Here is a 15839-nt window from a genome sequence, read left to right as displayed (position 1 = left end):
GCCGTGCTGCCGGGTCTGCTTTTGAAAACGTTTTTAGAGCTTGCATAGAAATAAAACACCTGGTTTTCATGTGTGGCGTGGATGTAGGCTTTCAGTCGCTCTCACTGCCGCTGTGTCAGATACATCTGTGAAAATGCTCATCAGCCAATCACACGGCCGCACCTCTGCACGTGTGGGCACGTGGAGACGGCCTGCTGTGAGACCAGGATGATGAAGAAAGCTGGTTTGAGCGTGAAGGCTGATCTCTCTGACGTTTACAGGGAAAAGGAGAAATATTGCAATATTATCAGTCCTGTAAATGCTTTTTTATATAACCACTAAAATAAAGTTTACACCTCTTTAAAGATCAATAAGAAACGCTGCCAGCAGTAGAGAAACTTTTATTACCACGTTTCACTGAGAGAATAAATATCAAATGAAAGTGATATGAAAACCAATAATGGAGTCGGCCTGTACAGATAAACACTGCCACCAGTTTGTCATCAGATGACTTCATATGAAATAATCATCATCAGTGTTCCAAATATCGGCTGGCGAGTGGCCGTCACAGCTGCAGTTCCTTTGATGACCAGCAGGCGATGACCTGAAGCGAACGTCAGCGAGCGCCAGCGCTGCAGCGTGGATGGAAAACTGAGGCCGAGCCAGCTGAGCACAGGCTCCTCAGTGTCAGCGAGGGTGGAAACACTGTGCAAACACTCCGCTTACTGTGACGCTTTCATTTTAGAAATGTGCTCTTTTCCACACACAATGCTGCTTTCTTTTAACACAGTCCTGCAGACACAGACCTGCTGCAGGGCCTGAAGGCCACAGCAGCACATGCATATGAGTTGTACATGAGCAGATCTGACCTTCGACCCGCTCACTTAACAAGGCGCCGCCTGTGAAACCGGCAGCGCTGCAGTCGTTCTCTCTTTGATGGAGCCGTTAGACTCGTGTCTAAATCATCACATTGTGTCTGCCATTTGCTCCTTGGTGGACATGTTTACCGTAAAGCGGGCACTAGTAGTGGGTTAATATTCTCATCACTGTAGTAAGAAGATTATTTCCATCTGCTTTCATTTCTATTCGCACGTCTGGCTGAGTTCTGGGACCTCTGAGAGCAATTGAAGCTCCCTACGAAAAAAGGAGGAGCTATGGTGGAGGTGGGTTGCAAAGCAGCTTGCAGGTGCACAGGTTAAGCTACATTTGTTTTTGTCATTTTTGTCTTTTAGCCAACAGTGAAGATGCAGAGCAGGTTTAGCTGTCACTGGGATGGAGACGCCACAGAGGACAGAGAGGGCTCCTCGATTGTTGATGGTCGTCACATGACTGAACTATAAATGTGACCCGAGGCAAAAACCGAAAAAATTTAATTGAAGAAAATGTCTGACTTCAGCGAAGTTCTCACTGAAATGACTCAAAGCTTTGTTTGTTTGAAGGTTTCCAGGTGTGTTTGAGTCCGACTGTGGTCGCTCCATCGGTGTATGCTCTTTATGAAGCTGGAGTAGGTGGAGGTCCACAAAACAGCAGCACTCCCACTCAGGTAAAAGGGTGAAGACGGCGATGATGATGATGCACAGGTGAACCTCACAGAGGAACAAAGTGTCCGTCTGCTGATGGCAGCGGTCATGTGACTCAGATTCCCAGCAGGATTCCAGAGAACAGAGAGTCCTGGAGGATGCTGATGGCCGAGCCCGTGGCGTTATCCACAAACACCGACACGTACTCTCCCGCCTGCACGCACGCACGCACACACGCACGCACACACACACACACACACACACACACACACACACACACAATTAATACAGACAAATATATAAAAGCTTCTGTTTAAAAATAAATGACCAAACAGTGACAGTGAGTGAAAGCATTAATGCTGATGTCAGCATTGTGCAGCTTCAATTTGTCCTGTGAATCCATTCATGTTGCAGCACATTAGAGCCTTTGTTCAGGTAATACCTGCCGCCTGCTCACCTGAGCTGCAGGATCAGTGAAACCTCTCAGTACCACATGCAGGTGGAACACTGATATGCTCACAGGTGCATGCCTGGTACTCTGACTCCTTCCTGGTGAGTGACATGCCAAGGATCCCGGGATCACGTGCTGGGATTCTGTGCTTTCTCTGTTTACACAGCATTTTTTAACTCCAGCTCTAAATGCCGCTCGGGGAGGTTTAGGACTGACGAGCTCGGAGCCAGATCCATCTCACCTGCACAGACCCCGGAGCACGCCGTGTGCATGAATGACCCACGCCACTGTTTCTATTGAAGCGGCACTAACAGAATGAAAACAGGTTTGCTCTGTATTTACATCTGGAGCATCTCCAGCTGTGCACCAGAGGCATTAATGTGCAGCTGCAATAAGACACACCTGGACTATAACATCAAGTCTTCTCTGGATTTTAGGACTCGGAGTGTTTCACATGCTCTGACTTGCTGAGTCGTGCAGAAATCCTGCTCGTGTTTTACTTGTTGTTCGAGGTTTCATGTGGTCATTAAAGAATCCAGGTGATCTGACAGTGTGACATGATTTGGAGGCGGGGACTGGACATCGTCCATCTTTTTATGTAGGATTCTTAGAGTAGTGCGTCCTCCCGTCACATAATGTCTCTGTTAAAGGTGTTGCATTACTTCCCTGTAAACGCCTGGCTGTGCTGTTCTGTGTGGTGTGTTTTGGTGTAGGGCGACCCTCTGATGCTGTCCTACCTGCAGGTACAGCGTTCCTGTTAGCAACATGCTGAACGTTCCTCCGGAAGCTGCCACGCCCATCACCGACTCCACAGAGCTGTACAAGAAACAGCAAAAAACATCCAATCAGTGCCATGGGCAGGGCTAGCATCGCCAGTCATGTGTGTGCAGTAGATTATTTTATAATGAAATAATAACAGCTGTCAGAGGACGGGCACTCACAGGTTGCTCTGGCAGAGCGACTCGATGCAGATGGCTGCTTTCACGCTGTCTCTAAGTCGCACCTGCACTCTGTCACCAGACTCTGTCACACATACACACATCAGAGTTACAAGCTGCATCCCTGCTGCCTGCTAACCGGCTCCTTCCTCTTATTTGAGTTTCTTAATTCATCAGTTTTCTGTCTCAAACACAATAAAATATCTGAATGAAATTTGGTGTAAATATAATTATGATCAGGGGCGGATCTACAGGGGTGGTGCCCCATGCCACCCCTTCAGATCCACCCCAATCATGATGTGGCCGATCGGCCTGGAGCTGAGTCCGTCTCGATGTTTGTGCTCGTCGGTGTTGGGCAGAAACAGAATTCATGTACCAGCATAACGTAATTAAAAATACAAAATATGAGTAACTGTATTTTGTTACAGTTACCGTTTAAAAAGGTGATAATCAGAATACAGCTACTTTGTTGAAATATATGGATTAATGTTTCATAGGTTAGGCTATGCCCTCTCTAATGTCAGCGTCCTGTTAATGTTGGTGGGACCCGGAGCCAGCACAGTAGAGCCAGCAGTGCACGGGCAGGAATGCATTTCTTACTTGGAAAGTCCGAAACCACATTTAAAGGAGAGAGGGATGAAATCTGAGCGTGCAATGCAAACTCTGTTTGTCAGCAACCGAGCTGCTCTCAGCGTCAAAGACTCCAACCTAAAGAAACATCTGGAAGTACATTCTGTTTAAAAACTAACATTAGCCGACTGCAGCTAGCTTGTTTTAGCTGTGGTAGCTACCTGGGTCATGTGCCACTTCAGTATCTGTGATGTACTGTTGCTATTACTGAAGGCTACTCACCACCGAGCTAACACTGTTAGCTGGCGTTAGCTGAGGTTAGCAGACAGAAACAAAACATATGACTGATACAGAAATTTATTATGAAGGCAACAGGCAGAATGCTACAGGCATCGCACTAAAGCATGCAGCCTGATGGGCAGTGTAGTCCGTGCTGCAGGGAGAATGGACTGCTGTAATCTATAATCTGTAGTGGAATACATTTTAAAAGTAACCTTCCCAACACTGGCGCTGGTAGGCTCGTCAGTGACCTGCTGCACACCTTAACCCGCTGCTTCCTGCTCTGATGGGACCGTTATTTCAAAACGTCACGTTTTATTCAGTCACTGAGACCACGAACTCATCAGACACCAGCAGGAGGCTTGTTTTCTCAGAAACATCTGAGTCGCCCCCTACGGGTCATTAGAGACAATACTGGGTCCATCTTTAGTATACAGTCTGTGTAGAGTAATAAATCACTAACCAATGAGGAGGCTGGCAGTGAGCTGGTAGAAGCCAGAGACGGGCGCTGTGTACCGGCCAGTGCTGCTGTTGAAGCTCCGCCCCCTCTGGAGGCTCTGCTCAGAGTCTGAGGGCTACAGGGGTCAAAGGTCAAAACCAAGAGGATCAAATTGTTTCACGGAATCCTCTGGAATAAAGACATAAATCTGTGTGTGTGAGTGTGTGTGTAAGTGTGAGAGTGTGTGTGTAAGTGTGAGTGTGTGTGTGTGTGAGAGTGTGTGTGTAAGTGTGAGAGTGTATGTAAGTGTGAGTGTGTGTGTGTGTGAGAGTGTGTGTGTAAGTGTGAGTGTGTGTGTGTAAGTGTGAGTGTGTGTGTAAGTGTGAGTGTGAGAGTGTGTGGGAGTGTGTGTAAGTGTGAGTGTGTGTGTGTGTGAGAGTGTGTGTGAGAGTGAGAGTTTGTGTGAGTGTGTGTGTGAGAGTGTGTGTAAGTGTGAGTGTAAGTGTGAGAGTGTGTGTGTGTGAGAGAGTGGGTCTGTGTGTAAGTGTGAGTGTAAGTGTGAGAGTGTGTGTGTAAGTGTGAGTGTGTGTGTGTGTGAGAGTGTGTGTGTAAGTGTGAGAGTGTATGTAAGTGTGAGTGTGTGTGTGTGTGAGAGTGTGTGTGTAAGTGTGAGTGTGTGTGTGTAAGTGTGAGTGTGTGTGTAAGTGTGAGTGTGAGAGTGTGTGGGAGTGTGTGTAAGTGTGAGTGTGTGTGTGTGTGAGAGTGTGTGTGAGAGTGAGAGTTTGTGTGAGTGTGTGTGTGAGAGTGTGTGTAAGTGTGAGTGTAAGTGTGAGAGTGTGTGTGTGTGTGAGAGTGGGTCTGTGTGTAAGTGTGAGTGTGTGTAAGTGTGAAAGTGAGTGTGAGAGTGTGTGTAAGTGTGAGAGTGTGTGTAAGTGTGAGAGTGTGTGTAAGTGTGAGTGTAAGTGTGAAAGTGAGTGTGAGAGTGTGTGTAAGTGTGAGAGTGAGTGTATGTGTGAGAGTGAGTGTGAGAGTGTGTGTAAGTGTGAGAGTGAGTGTGAGAGTGTGTGTAAGTGTGAGAGTGAGTGTGAGAGTGTGTGTAAGAGTGTGTGTAAGTGTGAGAGTGAGTGTGAGAGTGTGTGTAAGTGTGAGAGTGAGTGTGAGAGTGAGAGTGAGTGTGAGAGTGTGTGTAAGTGTGAGTGTAAGTGTGAGAGTGTGTGTGTGTGTGAGAGTGGGTCTGTGTGTAAGTGTGAGTGTGTGTAAGTGTGAAAGTGAGTGTGAGAGTGTGTGTAAGTGTGAGAGTGTGTGTAAGTGTGAGAGTGTGTGTAAGTGTGAGTGTAAGTGTGAGAGTGAGTGTGAGAGTGTGTGTAAGTGTGAGAGTGAGTGTATGTGTGAGAGTGAGTGTGAGAGTGTGTGTAAGTGTGAGAGTGAGTGTGAGAGTGTGTGTAAGTGTGAGAGTGAGTGTGAGAGTGTGTGTAAGAGTGTGTGTAAGTGTGAGAGTGAGTGTGAGAGTGTGTGTAAGTGTGAGAGTGAGTGTGAGAGTGTGTGAGAGTGAGTGTAAGTGTGAGAGTGTGTGTAAGTGTGAGAGTGAGTGTAAGTGTGAGAGTGAGTGTGAGAGTGTGTGTAAGTGTGAGAGTGTGTGTGAGAGTGAGTGTAAGTGTGAGAGTGTGTGTAAGAGTGAGTGTAAGTGTGAGAGTGTGTGTAAGTGTGAGTGTAAGTGTGAAAGTGAGTGTGAGAGTGTGTGTAAGAGTGTGTGTAAGTGTGAGAGTGAGTGTGAGAGTGTGTGTAAGTGTGAGAGTGAGTGTGAGAGTGAGAGTGAGTGTGAGAGTGTGTGTAAGTGTGAGAGTGAGTGTAAGTGTGAGAGTGAGTGTGAGAGTGTGTGTAAGTGTGAGAGTGAGTGTGAGAGTGTGTGCAAGTGTGAGAGTGAGTGTGAGAGTGAGAGTGAGTGTGAGTGTGAGAGTGTGTGTAAGTGTGAGTGTGAGTGTGAGAGTGTGTGTAAGTGTGAGAGTGAGTGTAAGTGTGAGAGTGTGTGTAAGTGTGAGAGTGAGTGTAAGTGTGAGAGTGAGTGTGAGAGTGTGTGTAAGTGTGAGAGTGTGTGTAAGAGTGAGTGTAAGTGTGAGAGTGTGTGTAAGTGTGAGAGTGAGTGTAAGTGTGAGAGTGAGTGTGAGAGTGTGTGTAAGTGTGAGAGTGAGTGTGAGAGTGTGTGTAAGTGTGAGAGTGTGTGTAAGAGTGAGTGTAAGTGTGAGAGTGTGTGTAAGTGTGAGTGTAAGTGTGAAAGTGAGTGTGAGAGTGTGTGTAAGAGTGTGTGTAAGTGTGAGAGTGAGTGTGAGAGTGTGTGTAAGTGTGAGAGTGAGTGTGAGAGTGAGAGTGAGTGTGAGAGTGTGTGTAAGTGTGAGAGTGAGTGTGAGAGTGTGTGTAAGTGTGAGAGTGAGTGTGAGAGTGTGTGCAAGTGTGAGAGTGAGTGTGAGAGTGAGAGTGAGTGTGAGTGTAAGTGTGAGAGTGTGTGTAAGTGTGAGAGTGAGTGTGAGAGTGTGTGTAAGTGTGAGAGTGAGTGTGAGAGTGAGAGTGAGTGTGAGTGTAAGTGTGAGAGTGTGTGCAAGTGTGAGAGTGAGTGTGAGAGTGAGAGTGAGTGTGAGTGTAAGTGTGAGAGTGTGTGTAAGTGTGAGAGTGAGTGTGAGAGTGTGTGTAAGTGTGAGAGTGAGTGTAAGTATGAGAGTGTGTGTAAGTGTGAGAGTGTGTGTAAGTGTGAGCGTAAGTGTGAGAGTGTGTGTAAGTGTGTGAGTGTGTGTGAGAGTGTGTGTAAGTGTGAGTGTAAGTGTGAGAGTGTGTGGGAGTGTGTGAGTGTGTGTGAGAGTGTGTGTGAGTGTAAGTGTGAGAGTGTGTGTGTAAGTGTGTGTGTAAGTGTGAGCGTGTGTGTGATTGTGTGTGTAAGTGTGGGGGGGTTACCTTGCTAAACGGCTGCAGCTCCAGCAGGCTGCGGCGTGGGATGGTGATGGACTGTAGTAGGCGACTGAAGAAGGAGGTGGAGACGCGAGGAGGACGATCACACGGCAAACGTACGGCTGCAGCCATGTCTGCGAGGAGGAGGAGGGAGAAGGAGACGCACGGACCGGTGGGAAAAGGTTTCTGAAGAATGACTTCATACAGAAAATAACTGAGTGTGTGTGTGTGTCTGTCTGTGTGTGTGTGTCTGTCTGTGTGTGTGTCTGTGTGTGTCTGTGTGTGTGTCTGTGTGTGTGTGTGTCTGTCTGTGTGTGTGTGTGTCTGTCTGTGTGTGTGTGTGTCTGTGAGTGTGTGTGAGTCATCAGGGCTGTAGGTGCTAGCTGTGTCTGTGTGGCTGCTGTGAGGTTTCTGTGCTAACAGAACGTCCAAAAAGGCTGAGCAAGAGCGTTGGTGCACAGGGACGTTTGAGGATTCTGATTGGACGTTACCTACTACACGTGGAAGTCATGATGCACCTGCAGCAAAGGTATCGAGTCCCTGCTAATGTGTGCGTGTGTTCCTGACAGCTTCAGAAACAAACGTGTGTTACTGCCCTGACTGATCAAACTGGTGAGTTTAGGCTGAGTTTAAACCCTATGTGCAGGTAACGCTGCATGAAGACGAGTGGAAGCGTCACTCCTGCTCCACGTGGGACAGAAAGACACAGTCGGCTCCGTGGGCTGGAGCACACGTGAACAACTTCTACAGAAATCCATAAAAAGCTCTTTGTTCTGGTCACGTTTGGCACACTGGACTGAAAAAATCTGCCCTGTGGAAACACTCAGTAATCCTCCCAAATACAAACACACAGAAGAAAACCTGATGACACACACACACACACACACACACACACACACACACACACACACACACACACACAACGTAACAAAGACACACCATCAGTCAGCAGGAATGTCAGGAATCCTGCAGCTGAGCCAAGTCACATCCACACTCCACAAAATTACCCCTATTAAGGACTCAGACAGGCTGCCTCCACACACACACACACACACACACACACACACACACACACACACACACACACACACACACACAGTATTTATATAACCTACATGCAGAAAACACAGAGTGAAAATGAGAAGCTGCAGCAGAGTCTGGGAGCGCTGTTCAGGGTGGAATAAGCTGAGACTGAGCGCGCACTGATGTGCTGTTTTTTTGTCATGACGCTGAGTTTTGATTATTTAATAAAAATAAACATGATGTCGTGTTTCATGTTCACATGTTCAGTAAAGAGGAGGCCTCAGCACAGTCCAAACACATGCATGTTCATGTGCGTGGTCCCTGTGATAGCAGTCACAGTGATTCCATCCATCCATCATCCATCCATCATCCATCCTCTCCACCTTGTCAGGTTCAGGGTTTGGGGGCGCTGGACGTTTTTGACAGGTGGTTGAAGCCTCGGTGTTCACATTTCGGGCGCAATCGTGCCCCTAATAATGCAAACTTCAAACAGGTGAGCTATAAAAACGTCCTCCAGAAGCCAGCCCAGGCTCTGTAACCATGTTTAGGTCTGCTGTATTTTTATCATGGATCACTGCTGCCTCTGCTGGACCACTGAGGAACTGCTAACTGCGACTGTGGTTCAGGGGGTTGGGAAGCTCATCTGTAACCGGAAGGTTGCCGGTTCAATCCCCCAGCTCTCCTGGTTGTTGTGTCCTTGGGCAAGACACTTCACCTACCGCATACTGGTGGTGGCCAGAGGGGCCGATGGCGCCATATGGCAGCCTCGCCTCTGTCAGCCTGCCCCAGGGCAGCTGTGGCTACGACTGTAGCTGCCTCCACCAGTGTGTGGATGTGAGAGTGAATGAATAGTGGAATTGTAAAGCGCTTTGGGTGCCTAGAAAAGCGCTATATAAATGCTATTATTATTATTTTAATTCCGGCTGACGTGTTTGGAGGTCTCACCTTTTAGCTTCACCTTCAGCTCCTGGATCAGCTCCTGTTGTTGGGGCAGGAGGGCTGCAGGTGGACCAGGAGGCCCCTGAGGTCCTGGAGGGCCTGGAGGGCCTGGAAGACCATGCTGCAGGACACACAAACAGCAGTCAGGTACATGTGTCAGGAGGCAAAGTATTAGGAGCACTTATATTTAATAAATGATAAGTCCAGCAGCAGAATGTGTGGGAGCTGTGCTCACAAAGACGTCTTTGAATAACGAGCTTCAGCAGAGCAAAGCTGATGCACTCAAACACTCATCAGGTAATGATCAGAACTTTAGCTGCGGTGGAGCTCTCAGATCTGAGCCACCGGATCTTTAAACTGGGCGCAGTTTCCCCTGCAGGAGAGCTTTCAACTGTGGGTTTTGGGTGAAGGTGTTTCTGACCTTGGAGGTTCTCCGGGGCCCTTTGCTTCTGCGGTTGTCCCCTCTGTTGGAGTTCCTTCTGAAGATGAGCCAGGAGCTATGAGGAGACACTCTGCCCGACTCAGAGGAGGTCAGCTCCTGGAGGACACAAACCACACACACTGACTCATCAGCTCAGGCGCCATCTACACAGCGTTGGCCCGCCTCAGCAAACCCTCGGCGTTCACGTGGAGCTCTGTGTGCTTTGTTCACATTATCGAACGCCAAACGTCAGTTAGCTGATGGATCATCAGGCTGATCTCAGGTCAGTTAAACTCACCTGCAGCTCTCCACTGACGGCCTCCTCGTCCTCCAGGATCTCCTGACTCTCCTCGCTCTCCACCTCATCAGCGCTGGCAGCCTTCACCATCGTCACCATCATCATCATTGTGAGGAGCAGAGGGAGCAGCAGCAGCCCTCTGGCTCCTCCTGGAGCGCTCTTCCTTTGGGATAACCTGGCCAGCATGCTGTGTGTGCACGGTGCTCAGGGGGTACAGGTCTAAGAAGTTCCCATGATGCACCTCTGTGAGCCAGCGCCTCTGGGATCAGCGTGGAGGGATCTCCTGCTGAGTTTTGCTGGTTTTCCCGTTGTCTGTGAGCTGGGGTAAGTCAGCGTCTGTCTGGGAGAAACCTCCTCCTGGTGGGTGGTTCGGGTGCTCCTCCTCCTCTCCTCTCTTCTCTGACGCTGCAGATGAGTGATGGCGTCTCTCCTGTAGGTCAGCGTTTGCGTTCTGCTCCCTCTGCTGCTGCCTCTGCTCTTTATCTGCCTCCCTGACTCCTCCTCCTCCACCTCCTCCTCCCGCCCCTCCTCCTTCCTCCGTATCTCTCAGTGGATCTGAAGCTGTCAGTGTCTGTCTGCACTCGTTTCCTGAACGTCTCCCCAGCGTCTCTCTGTCTCTCTGTTTTATCTCCTCTCCCATCATTTGTCTTTCTTTGCTGCGTTTTTCTCCTTCTCTCTCCCACTCCTCCTCCTCCTCCTCCTCCTCCTCCTCCTCCACATCAGCCCTGCTCCTGGGTCCTAATGTTTCCAGCCACAGCAAGCCATCTCATATACGATCATACGCATGCATATGTGCCACAGATGAAGCTCTGCTGACGGCATTAAACCAGGTGTGCAGACACACCTGTGCCACACAGTGAGGGAGCGAGTCAGAGTTCTTATTCTGGAGGAAACCATGAAAACGTCGCACAGTGATCCATCATCACGTTCATATTCACGAGTGGCCCCGCTGCTGATGACAAAACATTAGTAACGTGTGCCACACACTTTGTTAGGATGGCTGCGGTATGATGATACTTCCTGCCACACTGCAGACGGCTTCAGGGACACGAGACGGATGTCACGGAGTCGCCTCAGCCTCCAGATCTCAGTCCGATCAAACGTGCGATCGCCACGGTGACAGGCGTCATCGATCTGCTGCCGGCGTCTCAGCGAGTGAAGCCACAGCAGAGCATGAACATCTCAGTCAGTCGGCAGCAGAACCACACAAACACACAAACACACAAACACACAAACACACGTCGCTGCATCATTTGGATCACGGGTGTCAAACATAAGGCCTGGGGCCTGCTTTGAGCCCGGCAAAGGCTCCACTCTGCCCCATTTGGAAAATGTGAAGCTGGACTTCTAATACTGGACTTCCTGCTTTTCACCACTTTTTAAAGTGGCTGCACAGAAAAAGCATACTTTGTGAAAGTTTGTGGGTCATGATTCCAGCACGCCGCGGCTTCTCATATTTTAGGTCCACACAGTCGAGCTGGCAGCAGCAGCTTCTTCCAAAAACCGCCGAGACTGCACGTGTTTACACGTGTGCTGCAGGTGTGCACTCACACATGATGACACCGCTGTGGCTCTGGTAAATGTTTTAACATTTGTTAGAAATCCTGCTCCAGAGGTCAGGATTCAGACGGAGGACGGAAACGCCGGCGTGGGTTTGACGTCATGCGCTCTCTCTCAGGGAAACCCTCCCTGTAGGAAGAGCATTAAACTGTTTCCTCTCCTCCTCCTCCTCCTCCTCCTCCTCCTCATCATCATCATCATCGCACGTGAATCATCTGAAGCTCTTTTCATGATCAGACTCATTACAGCTGAGGTCACACGGAGCAGGAGGAGGAGGGGCCCTGATTGTTGTTTAGAGACACTTTGTCATTGTCAGGCTCGGCGCCGCAGCCCGACCGTCAGGATCAGAGTGTGATGGCCGGGCTGGGCGGTGAGATCGAGCCCCGCCCAACTGCCCCTCAGATAAGGTGGGTGTGGTCTTCACTCTAACTGGATGATGAAAGTTTGTTTGGACGTTGGCGTCTGAGTGATGAAACGTTTCCTCTGAATCTGACTGAGGCTGATAGACACACACACACACACACACACACACAGTGACACACACACACACACACACAGTGACACACACACACACACACACACACACACACACACACACACACACACACACAGTGACACACACACACACACACACACAGTGACACACACACACAGTGACACACACACAGAGACACACACACACACACACACACACACACAGTGACACACACACACAGTGACACACACACAGAGACACACACACACACACACACACACACAGTGACACACACACACACACACACAGTGACACACACACACACACACACACACACAGTGACACACACACACACACACAGTGACACACACACAGTGACACACACACACAGAGACACACAGACACACACACACACACACAGAGAGACACAGTGACACACACACACACACAGTGACACACAGACACACACACACAGTGACACACACACAGAGACACACAGTGACACACACACAAACGCGCACACAGACACACACGCAGACATACACACAGTCTCACACACACACTCTCACAAACACACAAACTCACACACACACACACAGAGACACACACACAGTCTCACACACACACACAGAGACACACACACAGTCTCACACAGACACACACAGTCTCACACACAGACACACACAGTCTCACACACACACACTGAGCCACGTAGATTGTGTAGAGATATTCATGGGACCTTGCTTTTGTTATCTTTCTGTTTGCCGTGCATTGATTTATTGATTTATTGATTTATTGATGTTCACATGTTCAGAATTAAGCGATCAATCGATGCTTCAGTCACTCAGTCTTAATAAAATGTAAGAATGATTTAAAAGGTTGTTCTGAAGCACTGCAGGTCCTCTAACGTCCAGCAGGGGCAGCAGTGAGTCAGTCCCCATAGAGTCCCATGTTAAAACATAAAACAAACATGTTCACAGCCAGATACACAAACTGTTCGGTCTCTGTGGATCATTTCTCCCTTCATATCACCTGTATGGGGGAGAACCTATCCAAAACCCACCTGTTTAAAGCTTGCATTATTAGGGGCGTGGCCTCTGGACTGTGTTTGTGCTGTTATTAGCGTGGCTGCTGTGTGGTTCTCTGCAGTAATGGGGCTCATGTTTTAAATTAGCACGTATCTCTGTGATGCTCCCAAACAGTCTGCACTAACCAGGCTGGCAAGGATCAGCTGTCATAACTCCACCCTCTCGTCTAAATATGGTCACTAAAGGAAGCAAAGCCCAGCGTGGAGCTGAGGGTCACTGAGCCTTCAGGACCCCCAGTTTGGCTTCAGATAAATTATTTTAAAGGTGATTTTAGAAATATATGAACTACAAAATGACGTTAGCAGGAGCAAAGTGATGAAATAAGACACCTGAGAGAGCAAGCAGGTGGCTGCAGGTATGACAGGTGAAGCAGCTCTAATCCTGCTAAGAGGATCAGTCTGCACACACACAGAGTGTAAGCTGGCTTTGCGTGCTGAGGATCAGCGTCGTGGGTCTGATGAGTGGAACTGAGGCATAATGGGAGCAGGCGCCGACTCGACGGGGACGAACCCCCCAAAAACACCCTGACCTCTGAACCCGAGACACACAGCGAGCACGGTAAGTGTGTGTGTGTCTGTGTGTGTGTGAGAGTGTGTGTGTGTGTGTGTGTGTGTGAGAGTGTGTGTGTCTGTGTGTGTGTGAGAGAGTGTGTGTGTGTGAGAGTGTGTGTGTGTGTGTCTGTGTGTGTGTGTGTCTGTGTGTGTCTGTGTGTGTGTGTGTGTGTGTGTGTGTGTGTGTCTGTGTGTCTGTGTGTGTGTGTCTGTGTGTGTGTGCGTTACTGATATCACAGAGAAATCTGTTTGGCAGACCTCAGTGAGACACCTTGACCTCAATGACAGTTTGACAGAATCTGAAGGAACTGATCACATGTGTGTGTGCGTGTGTGTGTGTGTGTGCGTGTGTGTGCGTTTGTGCATCTGTGTGTGCGTGTGTGTGTAGGTGTCATGGATGCCGTAGATCCATCTCCTCTGCGACGTTTCGTCATTGCGAAACATTCGATCACCTCCATCTTTGACCAGCTGCTGGACTTTGTGAAGGATGGCTGCGCCTTTGTGGATGGTGAGAAACACACACACACACACTCAGAGCTGTAGGTGCTGTGATGGTGTATGTTCGTACAAACCGGTCTGCATGCTTCCTGGAGCCGTTCTCAGCATCAGGTCTGAAATGGGGACGAGCGTGTGCTGCCCACAGATGCAGAGCCTGCAGCCTCTCTGCTGACTGGCACGTACCTCCTGCTCTGTCTTTAAATAAAGTCTGGCTTCTCTCTGTGTCTGATGCTGCAGTGGCCACAGAGCGGACGCCAAAGGTCATGCCGTACAGTACGCAAGTAGCTTTTGATGCCCTGACATCAGGAACATCTGAAGCTCCTCTCAGGAAAACTCGCTGTCATTTTCATTGTCAGTTTACTCGCTGTGTTTGTTTGATGTCAGAGGCGTGGCGCAGCGAGGACCTGGGTCAGGTGGCCGTGGAGGAGCAGAGTCTGGAGATGCAGAGCTGTGCCATCAAGCTGACGACCATCAGAGACGTCCTGCTCAGGAGACACATGAAGGTGGCGTTTTTTGGCAGGTGAGCAGTTTACAGAAACTGCAGAATATAGGTGGGTGAGCCTGCACACAGTAGAAAACATGGATGTAGCTTCTAGGTTGGAGAAATGAAGCCAAGGTGCTGCATTCTACCTGAAGGCCACCAGATGGAGACAGCTACTAGTTATTTGCAAAGTGTGACTCTGCCCACATTATATCACTTCACAAAAAGTTTCAGTAACAGCAGAGTATAGCAGTGAACAGGCGCTAACGGGGGCTAACAGGTGCTAACGGGGGCTAACAGGCGCTAACGGGGGCTAACAGGCACTAACGGGGGCTAACAGGCGCTAACAGGCGCTAACAGGCGCTAACAGGCACTAACTGTTAGCAGTGACCGTGGTCCACTTGATCCAGTGACTACAGAGACTGAAGTTTGTTTTATTGACCCAAAATACTGACAAGCATTCAAACATTTTTCATATCTTGCCCAGTATCAACTGAGGGTTGTTGATAACATAAATATATCGTGTTGCGTGATGTTGGGGAGAATGCCATCGTTACTCTCCGCAGCATTAGTAAACACACTCCGAGGGCCTAAGCTAATGTTCAACTTCAGCCTTGCCGTGCCCAGTTTCTCCACATAATGACTAAGATGCTTGTACTTCCTCTGAGAGAGAAAATACACTTGTTTGTTTACTCATAGTTGCCGCAGTTTATCTCGTCTACATGATGCTCAGTTGGTTTTTTATCATGTCCAAAATGGCCGACAAGTTACTGTCACGTGCCAAGGAGTCACATGTCTGCAAAACCTCTGTTGGTGCCCTAATCTGTGAGCCTGGTTCTGCTCACGGTTTCTTCCTGTTAAAAGGCAGTTTTTCCTTCCCACCATTGCCAAAGTGCTTGCTCATAGGGGGTCACATGATTTTTGGTTTGCTTCTGTATGATTGTAGAGTCTCTACAGCTATTCCCAAAGTAAAGAGTGCTGCGCCCCCCTTAAAAATCAGGAAACCCCACAGGGTCCACCCAATCTTATAATGGATTTCCTTTGAAACTTCCATTCAAAAAACATCAATCCACCTGCCTTCAGTACATTAGCAGTACGTTTATGTCAGAGTAATGAGTGACATCACAAACTCTTACAAGTGCTAATTCCCTTTTTATTTCGAAATAACTCGATTTATATGAATATTTAACTGAACATACACGTGAGTTATTTCCAGAGATGGGCAGTAATGTGTTACAAGTAACGGATTACAGCAAGGCGTTACAAGTAACTACAAGTTACTTTTTTCGAGTAACGAGTAAAGTAAGGGATTACTATTGCAAAAAAGGTAATTAGATTACTGTTACTTTCCCGTAGGAACGCTGCGTTACTGCGTTACTAAAACCGTGATTT

At 48.6% G+C, this 15839-nt stretch overlaps 2 protein-coding genes across 16 annotated transcripts in view; one reads left to right on the top strand and one right to left on the bottom strand.

Moving 5' to 3' along the window:
* Nucleotides 1-364: 364 nt before the first annotated feature.
* Nucleotides 365-10275, bottom strand: LOC146368694 (erythroferrone). The gene is made up of 8 exons (XM_084912301.1): nt 9795-10275; nt 9497-9613; nt 9082-9196; nt 7120-7247; nt 4201-4312; nt 2892-2973; nt 2688-2766; nt 365-1713 (listed from the first exon to the last, which is right to left on the bottom strand). Exons 1-8 carry the CDS (start codon nt 9978-9980, stop codon nt 1615-1617), a joined length of 918 nt encoding a protein of 305 aa, XP_084768427.1. The 5' UTR covers nt 9981-10275; the 3' UTR covers nt 365-1614.
* A 143-nt stretch (nt 10276-10418) lies between these two features.
* Nucleotides 10419-15839, top strand: part of mfn1a (mitofusin 1a) — a 17077-nt gene continuing 11656 nt past the window's right edge. For 9 of the 15 annotated variants that reach the window (XM_084912176.1, XM_084912177.1, XM_084912178.1 and 6 more), the window contains exon 1: nt 13887-14486. In XM_084912176.1, coding sequence (XP_084768302.1) covers nt 14020-14486 — 467 coding nt within the window. In that variant the 5' untranslated portion in view covers nt 13887-14019. Of the gene's footprint in view, nt 11762-12199; nt 13476-13856; nt 14487-15839 lie in introns of those variants that run through there. The other 6 variants (XM_084912181.1, XM_084912179.1, XM_084912180.1 and 3 more) reach the window with 2 other exon arrangements.

This window comes from Perissodus microlepis, chromosome 18 (assembly GCF_051167445.1).
Source record: "Perissodus microlepis isolate ML-2025 ecotype Zambia chromosome 18, ASM5116744v1, whole genome shotgun sequence".
Lineage (NCBI taxonomy): Eukaryota > Metazoa > Chordata > Actinopteri > Cichliformes > Cichlidae > Perissodus > Perissodus microlepis.
This window is presented reverse-complemented; position numbering and strand designations above follow the sequence as displayed.